The sequence below is a fragment of the Protopterus annectens genome, chromosome 13.part0 (genome assembly GCF_019279795.1).
Source record: "Protopterus annectens isolate FY-2018-M chromosome 13.part0, PAN1.0, whole genome shotgun sequence".
NCBI lineage: Eukaryota > Metazoa > Chordata > Ceratodontiformes > Protopteridae > Protopterus > Protopterus annectens.
In genome coordinates, this window is record NC_056747.1 from 197,567,166 (window position 1) to 197,590,671 (window position 23,506).

General features: G+C 44.0%; 1 protein-coding gene across 1 annotated transcript in view; it reads left to right on the plus strand.

The window, feature by feature from the left end:
- Positions 1 to 23,506, plus strand: part of LOC122787868 (histone-lysine N-methyltransferase, H3 lysine-79 specific-like) — a 2,114,473-nt gene that overhangs the window by 1,811,639 nt on the left and 279,328 nt on the right. Inside the window, exons 25-26 of the mRNA XM_044054784.1 lie at positions 20,043 to 20,189; positions 20,381 to 21,053. Coding sequence (XP_043910719.1) covers positions 20,043 to 20,189; positions 20,381 to 21,053 — 820 coding nt within the window. The remainder of the gene's footprint in view (positions 1 to 20,042; positions 20,190 to 20,380; positions 21,054 to 23,506) is intronic.

Consider the following 23,506-nt stretch of genomic DNA (forward strand, 5'->3'; position numbering starts at 1 on the left):
TTGTGTCTCCAAAGGGGATAAGTGCCTTAAAAATTCTCTTCCTTTTGACTTAATTCTCCCATTGTGTAGTAGTTTGGCATTTTGCTATAGTTTTCTGATTTTAGTAGTTAGTGTTTAGCCTCCCTCCCCTCTCATTTCTGTATTTTAAAGTTGTGGTTGTGGTTTTTGGTGCCTTTTTTGGTCTCTATAATTGACAGAATAAAGTACGTCTGTTCATCCCCCTAAACGAGAGTCTCAGGTGATTGACAGGCACATAAAGTGGGTCTTCGCCTCAGCCACCTTTGGTCTCCGACCACTTAACTACTTGGCACATTTCACCTGACTCCAGAGGGACTTTGTCAAGGAGCTTACTACTTCCATTTCTGAGTTGCTGCCTGCCTGGGAGCTAAGTAAGGTCTCTCCCAAGCTGTTCTCACTTCCCTGGCTAGATCCTCGATGAGGCTGATTTCCAGTGCTGCGGAAGGTACCTCTCAAGCGGCCGGTACAGACATAGCTATTCGGCGCCACCCCTGGCTGCGCCTCTGCGGATTTGCAGAGTTCTTTAAGGCGCCTTTCACTAATGCCCCCTTTGATGGATCTACCCTCTTTGGTCCTTCTGCCAAAGAAATACTCGCCTGCAGTGAGCAGGAAGACAAGACCTTGTCGGCTGTGGAAAAAAGGTTTTCTACCCCTTATTGCTCCTTCTCCAAGATGCAGTGAGGGACTAGAAAAATGTGGCTTCGCAATTCACAGTCTTCCTTCCAAGATGCTCAGGATGAGCCCTCTTCTAGAGGTAGGGGAGAGGGTTCAGTGGCAGACACCACCCCAGGGGCAGAGTGGGTCTGCAAAATCAGGGCTCCAGGGGACCCCTTCTCTGAGAAGTCCCCTCCAGTGCTCCTGAGGCGCTGCCTGACTAACCTGCCCTGGAGGCAGCCAGGGGTCGTTTTTCACTGCACCGTTTGGCCTGGCAAATGTTACAAGAGATCACTGGGTGCCAAACATTATTTCCAGGGGTATTTTCTTCCCTTTTCTCAGTCCCCCCCCCTCCAGTCAGGAAATACCTCCCCGATGTGCGACCCCATCAGAAGGAGTTTGCTCAGCAAGAAGTGCTCAAGTTTCTTCAGAAGAGAGCCTTCCAAGAGGTCCCCCCAGGACATAGTGAATCCAGAACTTACTCTCGCTTCTTTTTGGTGCCAGACAGTGGCGGCTGGTGACTTCAAATCAAAGGGGGGCTGCAGGAAACAGCTGAATGGGTGGGGTCAATGGGAAGGGGTGCGGCCAACTAGAAAGGGGAGGAGCTATGCTCAAAAACACAAAAACTAACTTTAATTAAATACGCTTCCCTGGTGCCAAACCTTCATTTTGAGAGTCCAATCACGACAAAATGAAGTGTAGAAGAATAAAAATATTTCAATGCATTGGCTACATGACAGCTTACTTAATATCTAGATGGAAACAAAAAGGTTGTATGGCATGAAAAAATAAATTACTTTTTAAATACATTACTAGAATGCAAGGCAACATCAAGTATAAGAAAAACAAGCAGCACTGAACTCAAACCACTTCTCCTTGCACTGCAGTTCTAATTATAATTTATATTTAGTTTTATTAAAGTACCAAGTAACACGCTGAAAGTAGAAATCTCTGTGATGCCCCCACTTGTAAAAATGTTTCTTATCCAAAAAGACCTGCTGCCTGACCACAACTATCTACTTGTTTCATGGGGAAAGCAAGTAAAAAATGAAAAGCAAACAAGAAACAAGCTCAAGATACATTGCTTAAAAGATTACTGTACAGGTTATGGACCACACATGATTGGCATTCTTTTAGTTTACGGGTAAAGCCTGCAGAGATGACTGGAAGTCTCCAACAAGTGTAATGAGCTTCTTAAAATAATGTAATCCTGTCCTTTATTACAAATACTGTCATATGCATTTCAATACCCAAGACTTATACATTATCTAGTTAAGTATTCTCTGCTTGGCAACAACAGAAAGGCTTTCAGTGTTGGCACTTCTTTAACAGTATGCTTATTAAAGCTTACTTGCATCTTACGATCTCAGACAAGCTTACCTGATGGTCATTAAAGCATTGCTACTTAAACACAGAGCAACAGGCACTTTGAGTAATAAGCATAAATCAACAGTACAAAAATATGACAGAAACTAGACCATTCTACAAAATCAAGGACAGATGAAAAGCCACTGTAGTACTTGTGTCTACTTTGGATGGGGGGATACTCTGCACATTTACACTGCATACCTATTCCTTGCCTTGCTTGGACACATCCAGAGTCACTACATGGGGGAGTGGGGTGCAACAAGTATGTCACAATTTGAAATGTCTCTGGCTGACTGTGATGGCCCTGACACATTTGTCATACCTCTCAACCACAGAGCAAGAAGTCTGGACAAAGCCATACACAGAAGTGGGACAAAGGCCCAAAAATAAGGACAATTTTTAAATATTGCTCTTATAAACTTAGAAAGATAATAGAATAGTAGGTCTTGCATTCGTATGAATTTTCTAAAGGGTATGAAATCTGCAACTCAAATGTCTATCATTATTTTCTAACTTCAGTCTTTAATGATTTGTCACTAATTTGCCAAAACAAAAACACAATTTTATGAAAAATTGACCAAAAATGTGATGCAAAAATATAAAATAGCCATACAATACAGCTGGGAACCTGTCAAAGAAGGGACACTTTAATATTAGTACTGCTAACTTGAGCAGCTGACAAAATAAAAGAATCTACATGCATTTCTGAAATAAAAGTAATCTATAACTCTGATTATTACAGTTATTTCTTAATTGTAAACCCTCCATGTTTTATTATTATTAGGGGGAAGAGCAACATTTTGAGCCAAAATCGGGGACAGTTGAGAGGTTTGGCTATGCCTAATTCTATAAAGCAATTTATTTGCATGTACTTCTCAACCTGTTAATGCAATAAATCTGGAAAAGGCCAAATATATTGGGGGAACACATAAACAGTACTAAAAACTGCTCTTGTATATAAACTAAGACAGTTGACAGAATAACAGGTCTTACTTTAGCATGCATTTTTCTGAAGGTTATGAAGTCTGAAATTCAGTGTGTCATTATTTAGTGACTTAATTCCTAAATGATTTGTCAGAAAACAGCAAATTTTATGAGAAACAAACCAAAAATAAGAAGCAAAAATCTATTCATTCTTTGAAAATCTGGACATTTGGGAGGTATAGTTCAATCGGGGCTGTCTTTGAGTTTGCCGCCCTTCCCCCTCACAAAATCATGGTCGAATGGAGCCTCCCCCCTGCAGCCATTCCAACGATCCATTACTTGGCTATTTCACTCCATTTACTATGAACACTAATGTGCATACTGCTTTACTTCTATGATGATTTGGACTTCATTTGAAAGTTTTATTCTGCATTTTACAGCACAAACACTAAGACATCTGCTAAACAAAGCAGTGCAGTCTCACAATGAAAACAGACTTAGCATTAAAACTTCTCTGCCCTTGAAACTCACATTCTTTGAAACAGCATTGAAACCCACATTCAAAGAAAATACATTTTGCCAGTGGCAGATCAAGATTAATTCTGGGCTGTTTTCAAATCATAGGCCTCTTGCATATGAAACATGCATGTGCTCTTTGATACACCTTCCTGATTGTACTAAATTATATTCCTTGTACAATACAGTACAGTTGTTAGAGGGTGCTTTACATTTATTAAACAATGAAGCAAAACGCATGCACCAATAATGACAAAACTGCCCAATTCAGAACATTTTTCCAGTAAACAATGAAACAAAATGCATGCACCCATAATGACAAAACTGCCCAGTTCAGAACATTTCCATCATAAAAGTCTACTCACACTTCTGCAGTCCACCATTATCAGTAAATATGCACAATTCTACAGTCCACTATTGTCTGTAAATATGCACAATTCTACAGTCCACCATTATCAGTAAATATGCACAATCTCTGAAGAAGTAAAAGTCATCTAAATAATTACACATTAAAGAAATCTGTAACTAATGAAGAGGTTGCTGCTAGCAAACATCTTTATATTTCATGGTTTCATCGAAAAATAAAGTGTATGTTGCCCCTGTGGAATAAATTGCCAATATTACATTACAAAAATGATAAGCTAGTAATACTGCAATAGGAAATGGATGGCAAACTGATAACAGGCCCATATTTAGTATCATCGCTAAGGAGGACTTTCTCAGTATGGTAGCATCCACCCCTTGTGGGAGTAGAACCCACAGCCTTGTGCATCAAAAGCAAGTACACAACCTTTTGTGTTATTAACAATGCAAGCAGACTTAGCATAAGCAGCACTAAACTTCTCTTCCTCTGTAGCTCTCAGCTCCTTGTAAAATCTACTCAATACTCAACTGCATCTCAACTTCGCAGCACAAGAAATCTGGAAAAAGCCAAATTTTATTGTGGGGGGGTCAAAAGCCCAAAAACCAGGGACACATTAAACATTACTTGTATAATCTTGGAAAGTTGCTAGAATAAAATTGTGTGTTACTACCATACATTTTACTGCCAAGGTCCCTGTGCAAAACAGTCAGAGCAACATACCACTATGCCAAATCAGCTGCTTTGTGAAAGAGAGGAAGACTGAAACTTAAATGGCGATCATTTAGTGAATTCAGTTCTCACCATAGCTGTCAACCTCTTAGCACAAAACACCTGGACAAACCCAGTAATGAAGGAATACAGCCCTCAAACATATTCAGTGAATTCAGTTCTTGCCATAGCTGTCTAGCTGTCAACCTTAGCACAAAAAACCTGGACAGAGCCAATAATGGAGGAATACAGTCCCAAAAATAGGGACAAATTTCAAATATTCATCTTATAAACTTAGAAAATTGCTAGAATAAAAGGTTGTGTAACTATGTATTTTCTGAAGAATATGAAGTCAGAAATTCAAATGCCTGTCAATTTTACTTCTGACGGAACAAAAACAATTTTCAGCACAGATCCAGTGAGAAATACTGCAGACACGTCTTTGTAAAATGGCAGGACACCAGAGCAAATCCACACAAACACAGGGAGGAGATGCAGACTCCACACAGATGGCACCCCAGCCAAAAATCAAACCAGAAGACATATAGCTGTGAGGAGGCAACATGCTACCACTGCACCATCAAATATGTAAGGAGGTAAACATTCAGAAACCTGAAGTCTGAAATTCAAATGCCTGTCAATTTTATTTAACATTTGTTAAACAGGACAGTCTGACTTGAAACAAAAAACAATTTTCAAAAGAGGCCCAGGAAGAAATAATGCAGACATGTCTTTGTAACATGGGAGGACACAAAAGCAAACCCACACAAACACAGGGAGAAGATGCAGACCCCACACAGAAGGCACCCCAGCCAAGAATTAAACCTGAGAACCTGCAGTTAAACATTTAGAAACCACAGATATTATGAGGAATAGAACAGATCAAATATGAGGCAAAAATCTGCAAATTTTTTACAAATGGTGGTGGGTAGGGAATTCAGGCCCTTAACACCTGCATACAAGGTACAGGGTTCAAGCCTGAGGTATTCCCTACCACACCACCATGAGTTTGCTCTAGCCAATAGTATATAGCAACTGGGGCATTTCACACACACATACACACACACACACACACACACACACACACACACACACACACACACACACACACACACACACACACACCTTGCCGTCAAGCTACTAAATAACTGCTGATATCCACTCCGCCGAGCTAAATAACTGCTCCCCTTGCTGCCAATATGTAATTTGCCTGTTTACCTTGCCGACGAGCCAAATAACTGCTCCCTTGCTGCCGATATCCAAACAGCCTCTTTGCCAGTATTCCTTCTTGCCGACAAGCCAAATAACTGCTCCCTTGCCGCCCATATCTATACAGCCCCTTTGCCAGTATTCCTTGCGCGATTGGTCCATCCCGAACAGTCCAAATCTGCGATTGTCCAGCCTGCTCCGGAGTGCCTCCATTTCATGACATCACCGCCGCACAGACTGCTGGGCATCTTGGGGGCTGAGATGCCTTTCCCCCTATCTAGACTGTTGAGAAAGCAGTTAGAGCGTGTGCACACTTCTGGGAATTTACTGTTTTTGTGTTTCTCTGTTTTATTTTTATTTGGTTTTTAGGTGGGAGGGCTGCAGTCCTATAGCACGAGCCGCCCCTGGTGCCAGAGAAGACTGGGGACCTGCATCCAATTCTGGACCTCAGTGTGTTGAATCTCTCTGTCAAGAAGTCCAAGTTCTGGATGTTCACTGTCCAGTCCATCTTGCTCCTTCTGCACAAGGATGATTGGATGTGCTCAGTGGGTCTCCAGGATGCGTACTGTCATAGAAAAATAGACAGGTGCTCCAGGAGACAACTCTGCTTTTGCATAGGAGCCAAGTCGTTACCAATTCACGACCCTGCCCTTTGGGCTCACCACAGCCCACCCCCCAGGTGTTGAAGTCCATGGCAGTGGTTGCAGCTCACCTGAGACTGCAGGGATTCCAGATGTTTCCTTTCCTCGACAATTGGCTCTTCACAGCTCCCACCAAGCATTGACTGGCCTCAGCTACTCAGTATGTGCTTTGCCTGTTCAACCATTTAAAAATCACGGTGAATCTGCCCAAATTGAATCTAATTCCATCCCAAAATGTAGAGTTTATAGGAATTCAGTTGGACACTGTGTCAGAGATTGCAGCGCTCCCTCCCCGCCATGTGGATCTGATCAGAGCTCAAGTTCAGTGTCTTCTAGACCTGTCTTGTCCTCAGGTCCATCTTATTCTCAAGGCCTTATGGTCCATGGCAGCGGTGCGATATCTGGCACCGTTTGCCAGATTTTACATGAGGATTCTGTAGTGGACTCTAGCAGTCTGGTGGTGGTCTTTGTCTCATCTGATGACTGCTTCTACCCGTCTTACTCCAGTGTGCAGACATCATCTTTGGGGAATTCAGTCTCCCGACCTCCTCGCAGGCAGACTATTTTCTCTTCCTGCCACCAGTGCCACCATGACCTCAGATGCTTCCCTGTTGGGGCAGGGGGGCATTACTAGGGTCCAAGGTACATGGTCCTCTGCAGAGACCAAACTACATATAAATGTACTAGAGATGACAGCAGTCATTCTCACGTTGCAAGCTTTTCAGGACTGCCTCCCTCTGGGTACCATTGAATTTCACACGGACAACATGGCAGCTGTGTGGTACATCAGCAAGCAAGGGGGGGTACACGCTCTTATCTGCTTTGTCATGAGGCCATGAGGGTGCGGGAATTGGGTAATGTCCTCAGGACACTTTCTCCTTCCAATGCACATTCCTGGCAAGTCCAGTATGTTCGCAGACTGACTCAGCAGGACCATTCTGAGTCCTCACAAGTGGTCCCTGAATCTTTTAGTGACGAGAGAGATTTTTCTTCACAGGGGGTTGTCTGAGCTGCAGTCTGTTTGCTTCCCCTCACAACCACAATTGCAGCCAGTATTTCACCCTGATTCCCTCAGTCGAGTCGTCTCCCAGGGACGATTTGGTTGACGATTGGCCTCCAGGTCTCCTCTACACCTATCCTTCTATAACTCTCGTTCTCAGATGCTTCAGAAAAGCTGGTCATCTCAAGGCCACCTTGAACCTTATCACCCCCTTTTGGCCTCAGCAGGTGTGGTTTCCTCTCCTACAGTCTCATCTGAAGTACCTCCCTTGGGTACTAGATCTACTTCCGGATCTGATTTCCCCCCCCTCCCAGCTTCCAACCCCAACCTCAGACTCTTCATCTGACTGTGTGGTTTGTCTACTTTCTGTAATCCTGAATCAGTCCAGGCTTGTATCTCCCATCAGAAACATTATTCTGGCCTCTCAGAAGGCGTCCACCAGAAAGGTATATGCGAGTAAATGGAAAAGGTTTTCTATTTGGGCCAAGCACATAATCTGGACCCCTTCTTGGCTTCCATTCCAGATATCTTGTTATTGTCTTCACCTTTTCAAGATGGGGCTTGTTTCTCTAATATCATAGTGCAGTTTATGGCTATTTCTAATTTCCATGTTTGTGAGGAACCTACCTTTTCCCTCTTTTCTTTGTAAGGCATTTTTGAAAGGTGTTTTTCTCCTCCGGCTTCCTATTAAAGATCCCCCCCCCCCCCTTGGGACCTTTCATTTGTGCTGTAATCTCTTACACAGAGTCCCTTTGAGCCTGCTGCTACATGCAATATGAAATTTTTGTCATGGAAGACCATCTTTCTGGTGGCCATCATTTCGGCAAGAAGAGTTTCAGAGTTGCAGGCTTTGCATGGTGTTTCATAACGACAGAGTGGCTCTCCGAATCGGTCCTTCCTTCTTGCCTAAGATAGCTATGGGGGCAGATTTGAATCAGTCAACTCAATTGCCAGTTTTCTTCCCTAATTTTTCCAATAAAGAGAAATATTTGTTACATACTCTTGATGTTCATAGACAGTTATGATTCTACTTGGCCAGAACCAAGAGTTTCCGCAAATCCGACCAACTTTTAGTGGCATTTTCTCTTAGACAGGGTCAGTCAGTTTCTAAGGTTACTATTTCTCATTGGTTTTCGAAGTGTATTTCTTTTGTCTATTCGTCTAAAGGTTTACCTTTACCAGGACCAGTCAGAGCTCATTGCACTATATCTATGGTTACGTCAGCTGCCTATCTGGCCCATAATTCCGTAGATGAGATTTGTGCGGCAGCCACCTGGTCTACTCCTCACACTTTTGTTACCCACTGCAAGCTTGATATTGTCTCCTGGAACAGGGCTTCCTTTGGCCCCATAGTTCTTTGGCATGTCCTTCCATAAAGCCACCCAGGATTTAGGGTAACTGGGGACTCTGACCCAAGAGTGAGGAATAGTGACATGGATAACGTCAGATAGAGTTATGTACTTACCATAACTTGACATCTGTGTTATCCTGTGTCACTGTTCATCACTATCCCTCCCTCCCTCCTTCCCCCATCCTGTGGGACCTAGAGGAAGTGGTGATGTTCTGTCTAGTGGTTAAGGTCTTGCTTAGCTGTTTTCTAGCTTTAGAGCAAACTCAATCTGAGGGTTAGAGGGCACCAAGGGATCATTGGAGTTGAGGGAGCTTGAGCCTAGAAGTTGTCTGTAAAGTTGCTGGCAGAGCTTATGACACAAGAGTGAATACTGACATAGGATAACACAGCTGCCATGTTATGATAAGTGCATAACTCTTTTTTTTCAAGACTAGGAGTTAATGTTTTCTGAAACCGTGCAAGTTTTTTTTTTTTACATCTGGGAGGGAAATAAAGTTAAAAAAAAATAGACACCAGTTAATGTAAGTAGAAGCTCAGGCAATAACATGCATCTGAGCATGGATAACCTCCATTTTAGATTAATTAAGGCCTATATTTGCAGCTGTCTGGGAAAATTGTTTCTGTTAGGCAGGTTAAATTTCATAATTTGAAAGATTACATATTTTGTGCGTGTTAACAGTTAATGGGATAGTTCTGAGGTTTTTTTTTTCTTCTTTTTTTGTGAGGGTTTTCCTCCACTTTTTGATGATATTATTTTGCACCCAACAGAACCAGAAAAGGATGTCTCAATGTTGTGGAACATTCTGATAAATTTCCAGGTTTTTTGGAATATAAAATTAATGAAGATAAAACAAAGGCTATAGCTGCAAATCATGTACCCACACAAGAATTGGTTCAGAAATACCCATATTTATAGGAACATGATAAAATGGAGTATTTAGGAGTATGGGTTAAAAATAATTTTATTATGGCAGCCAAGGATATGTGGGAAGAGACTAAACAGTAACTAATACAAAAACCTGTGAAACTGGGAGCTCTTGCCTCTGGGTATGGCTAGTAAGATACAAGCAGTAAAATGGTTTTAGAACTTTTAGTTTTATACACAGGTCAGGTATATTTTTATGAACCAGAGGAGAAGTTGTGGATATTATTTAATAAAAAGTTGAAGGATTTTATCTGGGAGGGGAATAGGACAAGAGTCAAGTGGGATAAGTTAATCCTTACAATAGAACAAAGAGGTTTAGGATTATTTAATTTGAGGGGCGATTTTAAAGCTACACAGTCAAGGCTCTTATACATAATACTGGCAGAAAGCTACAGTTCAAAGTGGAAAGGGATGATAAGCAGGGGAAAATGAAAAAATGAGGAAATACTGGAATTTTGGACACAGACCTTTAAGAACAGCAGCCATACAGAGTATCATATTCATAAAGTACTAAGAACTACGCCAGCACAGGAATGGCAAAAGGAGATTCTGCCAGTGGGGGTGACTGCAATCAGGGGTACAGAGAATTGGCAACAGGGGGCTGTAATTTACTGAAAGTTGCTGGTGAAAGAACCAAGATATTGGGAACATATAATTAGGGAGTGAAAGGTAGTAGAAGTAAGAAGAGACCAAGAAGATGTTTGAACTTCAGGCAAGAGATTGCCTTCCCTATCAGGGACTGATATCAAAATATAGGCAAAGGAAAACAGATGTGTGAATCCTAAATGAAAGACCTGCACTGGTTGAGTTTTTAGTTGAGTTTAGAACAGAAGCTGCTATTAAAAAATGAATAATTAGTAGCGCATATAAAATATTGCACAATAACTATAGGAATCAATCAGAGAAAGTCAGAAAAGAATGGAAAAAGAGAGATAGCTAAGCAATTCATAAAGAAACAATGGGAGGACATTGGTATGGCTCCGAAATATGAAACAAAATCTAGAAGGTTTACGATTTTTGCTGGGTACTTTTATACTTCCCTCGGGTAGATGGCAAATGTTGTAGGTGTAATCGATAAGAAAGAAGTACCTGGGGAAGTGTTCTTGAGGTGTAATGAGTTGGCAGTCTTTAAAAATTCACTACAGAGTACTGTGTTAGGAATATCGGACGAGGAAATGAGTGTAATTAAGGAAGATTGATGTTCTTCGTGTTTCACTGTTGCAGTCATTACATTTGGGTTATCTGCCTGCAGGTAGCCCTCAGCCAGCCTGAATATCAAAGTCTTGGATTCCTGCGTCAGATGCGGTCTCTTCTTCCATGACGTCAGGTCGTCAGGGGTATAAAACATGCAGCCGACGCCATTACATCAGTCTTTCTTGCCGTGCGGTGCCCGAAGCAGAAGCAGTTTGCAAGTGCCGGTCGGCCGACTCCTGAAATTATCGCTTTTGAGTTTCATAACTGAAGTCTTCCAAAAAGCTAAGTACCCTGTTGGGGATCCTTTTTCTTGCTGTTAACCGATGTCAGTAAAAGTTAACAATTGTCTTACCTGTGGAAAGCAAATACCTCATAATGATTTTCATTCATACTGCATTCCTTGCTTAGGCCCAGACCACGACGTCCCTCACTGTCGGTTTTGTGCCTTATTCAACCCCCAAACTATTCGTCATCGGTCTATTTTTGCAACAAATTATTTTGGTACTCTGTATAACTATCCAGAAATGGCTTTGGTAAGCCGTCCAACTATCAACATTCCGAAAAAACGTAAAGATGAAGACAGAGACAGGCTGCATAGGTCCAAAACTGCCGACGACGCTTCCGTTAAGCTAGTCGCCAGTTCGCCAGTACTCAGTGGGGTGCTTTCGCAGCCCCTGATACCCACTACTTCAGATTCTCAGGCCTCTACTGAGACCCATTTGGAGTCCAGTATGCCACAAGATACTTCTTCGACTATGGAACCTGCGGGTGTCTCTACCTTGGATGGGTCTGGAGCCGCTGTGCAGGCACCGGCTTCTGAGGGTGTATTCAGGCCTACAGATTCGCATTTCAAACCAACGCCATCTTCTTCATCAAGGCCTAAAACTCGACCAACGCCTAGAAAACCGACGTCCAAACCGCATGGTCAGGCCCATATGCCTAAAAAACAAATGCTTAGAATAGCTGAAGACCTTATTACTTTAATTAGGGGAAGCCAGCCTTCCCCCTCTAAGAGACCTATAACTGATTTTCCTTTTGATTCTTCTGATCAGGATTCCGAAATGTCTGTTTTTTCTGATTACCAGGATTTGCCCTTATCTACCTATGAGGATTCTCATGCAGAGGATTCCATTCCCTCTGCTTCCCCTCCAGAAGATTTTTCCTTTGGTGAAACCTTGCACACTCTTAGGGAGCATTTACGCTGGGAAAGCCAGGATTACTCTGACTCCAAAAAGAGGCTTAGGGAATTCTGACTCCTCCCTCAACACAGGCCTTTAGCTATCCCTCCTGTTCTGGACATTGTAGATGATGCGTTCTTGGAGTCTAGCCTGGCCCCAGACACTTTACCTCCAGCTCCCAGAAAACCTGATCGGTATTACAGAGTACCTAACTCTCACAAGTTCCACTTCAAGAATCCTACTGCGGATCCAGAGACCATTTCCCAAGGACCAAAAGGCATTAAGGCTACTACTGCCAAAAACCCTACCCCATCTGATAGAGATTGCAGGGTCTTGGACAGATGGTGTAAGAAGGTATACACTTCTGCTACTTTGGCCGTTAGGGCCTTAAATTGCCAGTTTCATGTGTTAAAGTATCAGCAGCATATTATGGGACTACTTAAACAGAAAATTATGTTGATTCCTGACTGTGCTGAACATAAAGAATTACAGGATTTAATGCATTCTTCTGAACAAGTTGGTAAACAGACTTTGCAATGTGGTTTTGACTCTTTAGAAGCATCTTGCAGGGCTGCTGTCACTGGGTCTGTACTTAGAAGGCATGCTTGGCTTAAGGAGCAAAACTTGCCAGATCACGTTAAAGCTAAATTACTGGATGCTCCCTTAAACCAAGACCGCCTGTTTGGCATCAAAGCAGAAGAAGTTCTTAAAAAGATGGAGGAAAAAGCTAAATCTATGCAAACTGTTAAAGATTTCCTGCAAGTACAGCCTCCCAGATTTAGTAGGCATTGATCTTCTAAGAATTGGTCCTTTCCAGTCTCTTCCAAGCCTTCTCAGTCCAAACCCAGGAACAGCAGACCACCTAGGCTACAGTCTCAAGGTACACACAGGCCTAAGCAGTGGGGGGCTCCCACTTCTATAGGTGGAAATAGTAAGACACCCCCTATGGAAAAATGTCACAATGACTTAACCCTTCCAAGCCCTGCTCAACTGGCTGCACCCTTGGGGGGAAAGCTCGCACTGCATGCAAAAAACTAGGAACTCTTTACCCAGGACAAATGGGTTTTAAATATAGATCTGAAGTAGGATGTTCAATTGTCAGCAACCTGTGGGTTACGGATCCGATATCGGATCCGAGCCGGCAACTTGTTTCAAGCAAATGGATCTGAGCTCCTAGCTCCTCCCTTCACCCATAATCCCCTGCTAACCCTCCATGACCTCAGATCTAGTTTGCCGCGCTTGTGGATGGCTGGATCCTTGTTGAGCTCGTCAGATAAGTGAAAAAAGTTACTTTTTCAAAGTACTTCTTGTCAGAAATTTCTTTTTTAGTTAAAATTAAACTGTTTAAAGTGTGTAAGTGTTAGGTTCCTTATTTTTTTATCTTAATTAGTTACCCTCCCTTCGCTGGTCGTTAGTGTGTGAGTGTGTGTTGCGTTTCTTTTGGGGCCTGTGTGTGTGTGTAGTTGCTTTTCTTTTTCTTTTAAAAAAAAAAAGGAATGTGCCGAGTGTGGCCATAAGCTGTCCCCGGCTGATGGCCACACTCGGTGCGTTTGGTGCCTTGGGGTTGAACACCTCACCTCTGGCTGTACCATCTGTGCAGCGTTCAACCCCAGGGCACTGAAAGAGCGGAGGTCGAAGCTGGTCCTGGCGGGACTTTTACCCCCGGATTCAGCTTCGGCCTCCGCTACCTCTGCTGCTCCAGTGGCTCCACCACAGCCTGTGGTCGCTGCCACTCCTGCCCCCCTGCCTCCATCTGGGACTCAAACTCCCGCTAAAGTGTCGGAGGACAGGGAGGCCAGGAGGGAGAAACGGAGGGAGAAGCACCACAAGCGGCGGGCCGAGACCTCCGTTTCGGCCCCGCCAGCTAAGCGGGCTTCTCCCTCCACTGCTTCTAGGTCTCCTCCTCCTTGGCTCTGATCCCCTTGTTTCTCCCCGGGGCCCGAGGAGGAGGAGACCCGATCTCCGTCGAGGTCATCGAGGCGGCATTCCAGGCCTGCCTCAGTGGCCTCCTTGAGATCTACTTTCAGTTTATCCGATGCAGACTTGGACCGGATGATGCGAAGATTCATCCAGGCCCAGCTGCAGATGGGAGTGCTCTTGCCTCCCCCCCCTCAGGGGGGGGAGCTCGACACCCTTTTTCCACCCAATTGCTCCTTCTCCGACCCGCTATCCGGGTTCGGAGCGTTCGGAGCCGAGCAGCCTTGGAGCCGGGGGTGGGTCGGCACCAACAGTACTTGGTAATTCGGATCCGACCCTGCCCTCGAGCCTGTCTGATCCGACCTCTCGGAGCCGTGGTCCGAGCTTCGGATCCGGGGGATTCAGTGTGCCTTCGGCTCCGTCCAGGTCGGAGCACACTGGTCCCTCCGATCCAACGGTCTCGGCGCCAGCTCCGATCCCTTCAACGGATCTGAGTGGGAGCCGACTTTCGGATCCATTGGAGAGTGGCTCTCCCTCAGCCTTCGATGTTGTGGAGAGGGCTCTGTTGAGAGCATCCGAACCCCCGGTCCTTGCATCGACTCCTCCCTGCACTCCCTGTCTACTGGGCCAGGCTTCCATCACCCGGCCAAAGGGACAGCCTGCTTCGATGTCACAGATGGTTCCATTGGAACAAGATGTTGCTGGCAAGGCCTCCTCGGACAGTCCCCCCGAGGAAGCTCCTCGCAAGCATAAGTGCAAAAGGAGGCACATGGACTCCCCTGAGTCCTTAACCGAGGACACGGACTTGGAGGAAGGGGAAGGCTCCCCAAGATCGCCCCCTGAGGATGTCTCCTTTGGAGACATCATGGAGATGCTGAGAATCAGAGGTGGATGGTCTGCCCCCAAGTCTTCCTCTGATGAGTCCGTGTTTCTGGAGGCATTCGAGGCAGGCCCGTCTACCTCTTGGGTGTCCCCTCCAGCCGACCCCCTGGTGGACCTCATTACCACCAAGGCGTGGAAGGATCCGGACACCGTGGAGTGCCCGGATAAGATTCTTAGCCCCCCCTCAGACCGATCACATTGGAGTAAGGAGCCCCCCGTAGATGCCATGTTGACGGTGGCAGCCACAAAGAGGGAATTGGCTCAGGAGAGTCCCTCAGTCCATCCACCGAGCAAAGAGTCCCGTTTGATGGACTGCTTAGGGAAGCGAGTCTTTAGTTCAGCGACCTTCTCGGTAAGGTCTCTGAACTATATGGCACATGTCATCAGGATGCAGCGGGATCTTATCAAAGAATACGCTGCACCCCCCCCGAGTCCATGTCGGAGGAGGACAAACAATTGTACTCCACCCGAATGGCCACTCTGAGATCGATTTCAAACACCTCTATGCGGCTGTTGTCCCACGTCACAGAGGGAGCCGCTAGGGCTAGCGGAGCAGGCCTAGTCATGAGACGTCAGGCCTGGCTCCGTCATTGAGATTTTACGGAGCCCTTTAAAACGTCCTTCGCGAACGCCCCTTTTGATGGTTCTGCCCTATTTGGCAAAACAGTTCACGAGACACTTGTCCAGAGCAAGAAGGACGGGAAGACGTTGTCTGCCATCGGAGTCCGCTTCTCTGCTCCCAGCGGTCCTTTTCGAGGAACCAAAAGGGTCAGAAGAAGATGTGGTTCCGGAAATCACAACATTCCCAACCAGCTCCGGACAACCAGTCCTACCGTGGCAGAGGTGGACAGGGAGGACGTCGCCCCAGGGGCAGAGGGGCTCCAAGAAACTTTGGGTCCAGAGAACCTTTCTCTGAGCGGCCCGCGCAGCAGCCCTGAGGGGTTGCCCGACTGCTCCACTCTGGAGGCAGTCAGGGGGCGTTTTTTGGAACACCTAGCGGCATGGGAGTCCATCACAACAGACCGCTGGGTGCTTCGCATCATATCCAGAGGGTACAAAATACCAATACTTCATGTCCCCCAATCCAAGAACCTCCCTGATGTACCACCCGATCAGAGGGAGGCCGCAGCCGCAGAAATCCAGCAGCTGCTAAGAAAAAGAGCCATCCAGCCCGTCCCCCAAGACCAGCTCGGATTAGGGTTCTACTCCAGGTTCTTTTTGGTGCCAAAAAAGACGGGGGACTTGAGACCCATCCTAGACCTTTCCCGCTTGAACCTGTCAGTAACCAAGGAAAAATTCCGAATGGTCACTCTTCAATCTATCCTCCCCCTTTTGAGGGAAAACAATTGGATGTGCTCTATAGACCTCAAGGATGCGTACTACCACATTTTAATGGACAAACGATCCAGGAGGTTCCTTCGCTTCTGGCTGGGGGCCAGTCACTACCAGTTCAGGGTCCTTCCCTTTGGCCTCACCACAGCCCCCAGGGTGTTCACCAAGGTGTTAGCAGTGATTGCGACCCACCTGAGACTCCAGGGAATACAGGTCTTTCCGTACCTGGACGACTGGCTCCTGACTTCACCAACAAGGCATCTACTTTGCTCAGCCAGAGACTACTTTCTCCATCTAGCCCCACAACTAGGCATTACTATCAACGTCGGCAAATCTCTACTGGCTCCGACGCAGGTCATAGAATTCATAGGTGCCAGAATAGACACCAGAGATTTGCGAGCCTTCCTAACTTCTGAGAGAATCCGGAACCTACAACTTCATGTGCGGGGTATCCTTCATTCAGAGGCTTCACCAGTGGAATTGGTCCTGAGGGCACTAGGCTCCATGGCGGCAGCGATTACGCTCCTTCCATGTGCCCGTTTGAACATGCGAGTACTGCAATGGACTCTGTTAGTGCAGTGGTCCTTCCTATTCCTTCCTCTCCACCATCCCATTGATATCAGCAAGGCTTGCAGGAGGGCGCTACTATGGTGGCTCCAAGCATCGAACTTCCATACAGGCCATCCCTTCTGCACCTCTCCCCCTCTCGCCACGGTGACCACGGACGCTTCCCGCCTCGGGTGGGGGGGCATTATTCAGGCAGGACAGTCCAAGGCACGTGGAACGATACAGAGACCTCCCTGCATATCAACATTCTGGAAATGAGAGCGGTGCTGTTGGCGTTGCAAGCACTTCAGAGCTTCCTCCCCACAGGAACGATTGCAATTCAGTCGGACAACATGTCGGTGGTCTGGTATATCAACAAACAGGGGGGAACCAGATCTTACCCTCTATGCCGCGAAGCCATGAGAGTGTGGGAATGGGCGATCTCCACCAACCGCTTTCTGATTGCAACGCACATTCCGGGGAGGACCAACTTCCTAGCGGACAAGCTCAGCCGCACCCTTCTTACCCTGTACGTGTGGTCTCTCAGTCCTCTAGTAGCGAAGCAGATATTCGCAACATGGGGGCGACCCTGCTGCGATCTTTTTGCACCTCCATCAAACACCAAATGCGACAATTTCTTCGCTCTAATCCCCCCTCCAGGGGAAACTCCAAGAGACGCTCTGGTGCATGCTTGGCCACCCGGTCTACTCTATGCCTATCCTCCTCTACCAATGATGATACAACTCTTACAGAAAGCCTCGCGGTTGGGGAGCAAGATGATTCTCATTGCCCCATTCTGGCCTCGGCAAATTTGGTTCCCTTACCTGTGGTCTCACCTTGTGAATCACCCTTGGATTCTAGATCCCATTCCTCATCTCCCATCCATTGGATTTACCAACTCCAAACCTGGACAGTCTGAAACTGACAGCTTTGTTGCTCCAGTTCCACTCCAAGTTAGGACTCCCGGTATCTCTTCACCAGTCAAAGCCATCCTCGTGGCAGCGCATAAGCCCTCCACCAGGAAAGTGTACCACAGTAAATGGAAACGTTTTTCCATCTGGGCGGAGCACCACGATCTAGATCCCTTTACGGCTCCTCTTCCATCCATATTAGACTTCCTAACTGAACTCTTTCAGGAAGGCGCTAGTTGTTCAACTGTCAAAGTGCAATTGGCAGCCATATCTCATTACCATGTGGGACATGATACAGGGCCCTTGATGTCGGCCAAATTGTGTAAAACCTTTCTCAAGGGCACCTTTTTACTTAGACCCCCTGTAAAAGAAGCCATACCCCCCTGGGATCTTACATTAGTCCTTCAAGCCTTGACTGCTCCACCCTTTGAACCCGCTGCTTCAGTAGATCTCAAATTCTTGTCATGGAAAACAGCATTCCTTGTAGCCATTACTTCAGCGAAAAGAGTGTCGGAGCTTCAGGCTCTCTCTGTGAAGCCTCCTTACCTGATCTTTCACCCAGATAGAGTGTACCTCAGGATCAATCCCTCCTTTCTTCCCAAGATAGCATCAGAAACCAACATAAATCAATCCATAAATTTACCGGTTTTCTTCCCTAAATATCAGAATAAGGGAGAGTACAAGCTGCACTCATTGGATGTTCATAGGCAGCTTCGTTTTTATACTCATAGGACAGCTGGCCATAGACAATCTGACCAGCTGTTCATTTCCTTTGCCAAATTTAACTTGGGGAAAGCTATCTCTAAAGTATCTTTATCTCGCTGGATTTCCCAATGTATCCTACTGGCGTATAAAGCCTCGGGTAGACCCGCACCAGAAGGAGTTCGTGCTCATTCCACCCGCTCCATTTCTACTTCTGCGGCCTTCAAATCTAGAGTCCCATTTGATGATATTTGTTCTGCAGCCACTTGGGCTTCATCTCATACCTTTATTAACCACTACAAGCTAGACCTGCTTTCTAGAGGGAGAGCATCCTTTGGCTCTGCGGTGCTTCGTAATATCCTTCCATGACGGCCACCCAAGGTGCAGGTAGCTGGGGACTCTGTCCCACAGGTTGCTGACAAATGAACATCCTACTTCAGATTTAGAAGTTATGTACTCACCATAACGTTCCATCTGAGTAGGTAGTTCATTTGTCTGCAACCATCCCCCCCTCCTTCCCCCTGACCTTCTTCGGATCTACTAGTTGTTAGATATCCTTTGTTGGATATATATTGAGGGGCAAACTGGATCTGAGGTCATGGAGGGTTAGCAGGGGATTATGGGTGAAGGGAGGAGCTAGGAGCTCGGATCCATTAGCTTGAAACAAGTTGCCAGCTCGGATCCGATATCGGATCCGTAACCCACAGGTTGCAGACAAATGAACTACCTACTCAGATGGAACGTTATGGTGAGTACATAACTTCTAATTTTCCAAGGATACAGATTCCACTTCCACACCTTACCAACCCCAAACGGTTGGCCAAACCTACCCCCAAATCAGTGGGCAGAGGCTCAACAGCAGGTTCTCTCTCTTCTAAGTATCAGGGCTATTCAACCTGTCCCAACAGAAGAAAGGAGCCAAGGTTTTTACTCGAGACTTTTCCTGGTACCCAGAAAAGACAGCTCCTGGCATCCTATCCTGGACCTCTCTATTCTAAACACCTTTTTGGTAATCCCAAAATTCAAAATGCTAACACTTCAACAGCTGCTTCCTATGCTAGGCAAAGATGCCTGGTTGGCAACTTTAGACTTAAAGGAAGCTTACCTGCACATTCCAATAAGGGAATGTTGCAGGAAATACCTTTGCTTCAGAGCAGGCTCCATGCACTATCAGTTCTCTGTACTTCCCTTTGGCTTATCTACTGTGCCCAGGGTATTCACAAAGTGTCTAGTTCCAGCCATTGCATTTTGCAGGCAGAGAAATATTCAAATATACCCATACCTGGACAATTGTCTAATTCAGGCACAAAGCCAGGGCATGCTATTAAAACATCTGGCATTTGTAAAGAAACTTCTAACTTCACTTGGGTACACCATAAACGAAAAGAAATCTAATCTAGTACCCTGCCAACAGATTGCATTCCTGGGAGCAAGCTTGAACACAGCTTCCAAGATGGCTTACCTCACGCCAGAGAAACACATTTATTTGACAGCCTACTTCAAACTACTGGCCACAAAGACCCAGCTATCTGCAAGGAAGTTTTGCAAGCCCCTGGGGTTCATGGCCTCTTGCATTCTACTAGTTCCATATGCAAGACTGCATATGAGGAAACTACAGTGTTATCTAAAAAGCCTATGGTGTCAACATTCTCAGGAACTGGAATCAATGATTCCTATCATTCCTTGTATAATTCCCCCTTAGACATTGAACTTTCTCTTGGCTCCCAACTCTCTGGGAACGGGCAAAAGGCTAGCAATGACTCTAATATTGTTCAGTTACTTGCTAAGTTGTCAGAACAGGTATCTGAACTAACTAAACGAGTTGATAAACTGCAACCTGTGTTGAGTGGTACGGAGACTAGAACAAAGGAAATGGTTGCTTCTAGTTTTAGACTGTTGAATCGGAGATTTTTCATCTACCTTGCCGGAAGAATGGTCCGGTTTGCAACATAATACACCGCGCCAGCAGGAAGGTTCCAACGTGGGTGTAACATCTTTCAGTTTCAATGACTGGATTAGAAAAGACGTTTGTTTCAACAGGTGGACAGGACAACAAAGGCGATTTTCCAACATTTAATGTTTCATTGAAGAGATTTGAAAATCTCCTGTTCAAGGTACGAAATTTGCAATGTGACAGTTTATTTCTTGAGGAGAGCCTCAAAAATAAGCACGTACCTAAAGGTTTAAGACTTTTCAAATTTCCTAATGGCATGCAAGCCAAGGACTGTAATATGGATGAACATTTTGGTTTATTTGACCATTTTGGTTTTGATTTAATGAAGTTTATTACTGAAACTAATAACCGTATTAAAGTATTGTTTGAACAGTTGGAAGTGTTGAACATCAAGTTAACTGAAGATGCTTTATTTGATTCTAACTGTACACATTACCAATGTATTCTTGATAAAGTTGATTTAAATGTCAAAACTAATGTCGAGCGTAAGAAGAAAAAGTTAAGAGATAATGCTGATTATAATAAAAAGCAAGTGTACCCCATGCCTAGTTATTTTTCAGGGTTAGAGAAAATTACAGATGGGCATTTGACTACTAGTAATACTGTTTTTTCCAGTGAGGAGGGTCCATGTAATGAAGGAAGGTCGTTCCCCTCTACACAGGAAGAATATGATGTACAATACCCACCCCTTGGAAGGTCAGAGCGCATTGAAAATAGGAAAAAACAAAAACCTTTTTCAGACCAACAGTGTTCCCCAAGGTACAACAGGGGGACATTCGGGGGGGGGGGGGGGGCTACAGGAGCAGATAGAGACTGCTGTACAAATTAATAGGGGAACTATCCAGGTTAACCATGATGGGAAATGTTCGTCAATGGAAGGTTTCGATATTTTTAATTATTCAGACGTCCAGATAGATGAAACATTTTTTTTCAGTTTTCAGAAAAGGATTCAAATTTATACCTAGTTTAAAGTTAGATATTATAGATACTATTACAGAATTAAAATTATATTCTTGAAAATTAAACTTTAATATTTTATTCAAGGAACAACAAGGGAATTTGAATTCTAACAATAAAATATTTAAGAAAATAAGTAATTTTAATCCTCCACTCCATCCTGTAGTGCAAGCATTTGAGAAAGCTTGTGAAGTTGACATACAGCTCGCGCTTGGTAATGGTTCCAAGAGGAGAATGTTTAATCTTAATTAAGAAGAACATGAATTAATTAAAAGGTTGAGAAAGGACAGTTCATTAAGAATTATGAAACCGGATAAGGGTGGGGGTATTGTTATTTGTAACAAGTTAGATTATATAAATGAACTTACATTGATTTTTTTTCTGGTACTGATAAATATCTTAATTATTCCAGGAATTAATTTTTTCTAGCACATAGGAAAATTCAGTTATTTCTGGAGGACTCCCCTTTTCAGAGAGTTATATCTGAAGATTTATTTGAGTTTTTAAAGACTGACAATTCATTGATACCCGTGGCCTTCGGAATACCGAAGACACACAAGAATATTGATAACCCATCCTTCCGTGTTATTGTTTCAGGTAGGAACTGTTCAATTTATTCCCTAGGTATTTTTATAGACAGGATTTTGAAGGAAACACTAAATGAAGTCCCATATGTACTGAGGGACTCATGGGACTTCCTGTTTGAGTTTGAAAATAATTGGTATAGTGAAGAATGTTTGTTCTCTACGATTGACGTAGTTGATCTTTTCACTTCAATCCCTCATAAGGTTGGTCTGGAATTGTTCCAGGAAGCTATATTAGAGCTTACAAATCTTAAGAATGATTTGATTAATTTTATTATGGTAGCTATGGAGTTTATTTTAACCTCCAATTTTTTTTACTTTTGAGGGTGAATTTATTTAAACAAACTCACGGGGTTGCCATGGGAGCTTCATGTGCCCCTGTGTATGTGAATCTTATTTTATATTCTTGGGAGAAAAAATATGTATTTTCGAGTATTTTTAATACACAGTGGTATACCTATTTTCGCTATTTGGACAATATATTAATTCTTTGGAAGAGCGAAAAAATAGGGTTCATGGAGTTTTCGAATTATATTAATCAGATTTGTCCTTACTTTAAATTTATATCCACTAGTTCTGTGGACGGTATTAGCTATTTAGATGTTATGGTTTCCAGGGATAAGCAAAGAGGGACTTTTTTCTCTAAGATTTTTAGAAAAGAGACTTTTTTGAACAGCTATTTGAATTTCAATAGCTGTCACCCACCACACAATAAGAAAAATATTTTCAAGGGGCAGTTGGTTAGGGCTGCCAGAATGTTTTCCAGTAAGGAACTATTTCAGGAAGAAATGAAGTACATCACGGACATGTTCAAATTAAGGGGTTACCCCGACCAGCTCCTCTTGGAGATTAATAATGAATTAAAAGCAGGATGGGGTATTAACTTTAGACCCCTTCTTTGTAGTGGGGAATCTATTTCAAATATTCCAGTGAGACATAATAGTCCAGATGAAAATTTTTGTAGGGCCATGGTTCTTGCATATGGAGAGGGAGAAAAACAAGTGAGAGATATTCTGAAGAAAAATTAGAATATTTTTAGGACTAACCAGGAGATCTTTAAAATTTTGGGTTCTTGTCCTAGAGTGGTTTATAAAACAGGGCGTAACATTAAATACCTTATGGAACACCCATCACCTATTTTCCCCTTAGTACAGAAGGGTACCACTAGTTGTGGTACTTGTAGACAATGCTCCTACATTTGTAATAACAACACTATTTTTATTAAGGATGGTGTGAAAGGAATTAATTTACAGAAAGGGATTGTAACTCCAAAGGGGTGATCTATATTGCTTTGTGCCCACTGTGTAAGAACTTTTATGTGGGTAAAACAGAAAGAAAACTGAGAACCAGGATATATGAACATATTTATGCAATAGAGAAAAGTAATTCTAATAACGCCTTATTTAAACGCACCCTGAATTGTTGTTACAATAAAACACTGAAGTTTGTGTTTGGTATCCTTGAAGTGGTTCCACGTAATGTTAGGGGAGGGTGGTGGGAATTGATGCTTGAGTTTAGGGAGATATACTGGATTATTAGATTGAAAGCTAACTATATACCAGGTTTAAATGACCACGTACCTTTACTGCCTATTTTGAAAAAAAGAGCATTACAGCTTTGAAACATTGAACGATTCTGTTTATTTTTAAATTTATGTTTGTATTTTATGAT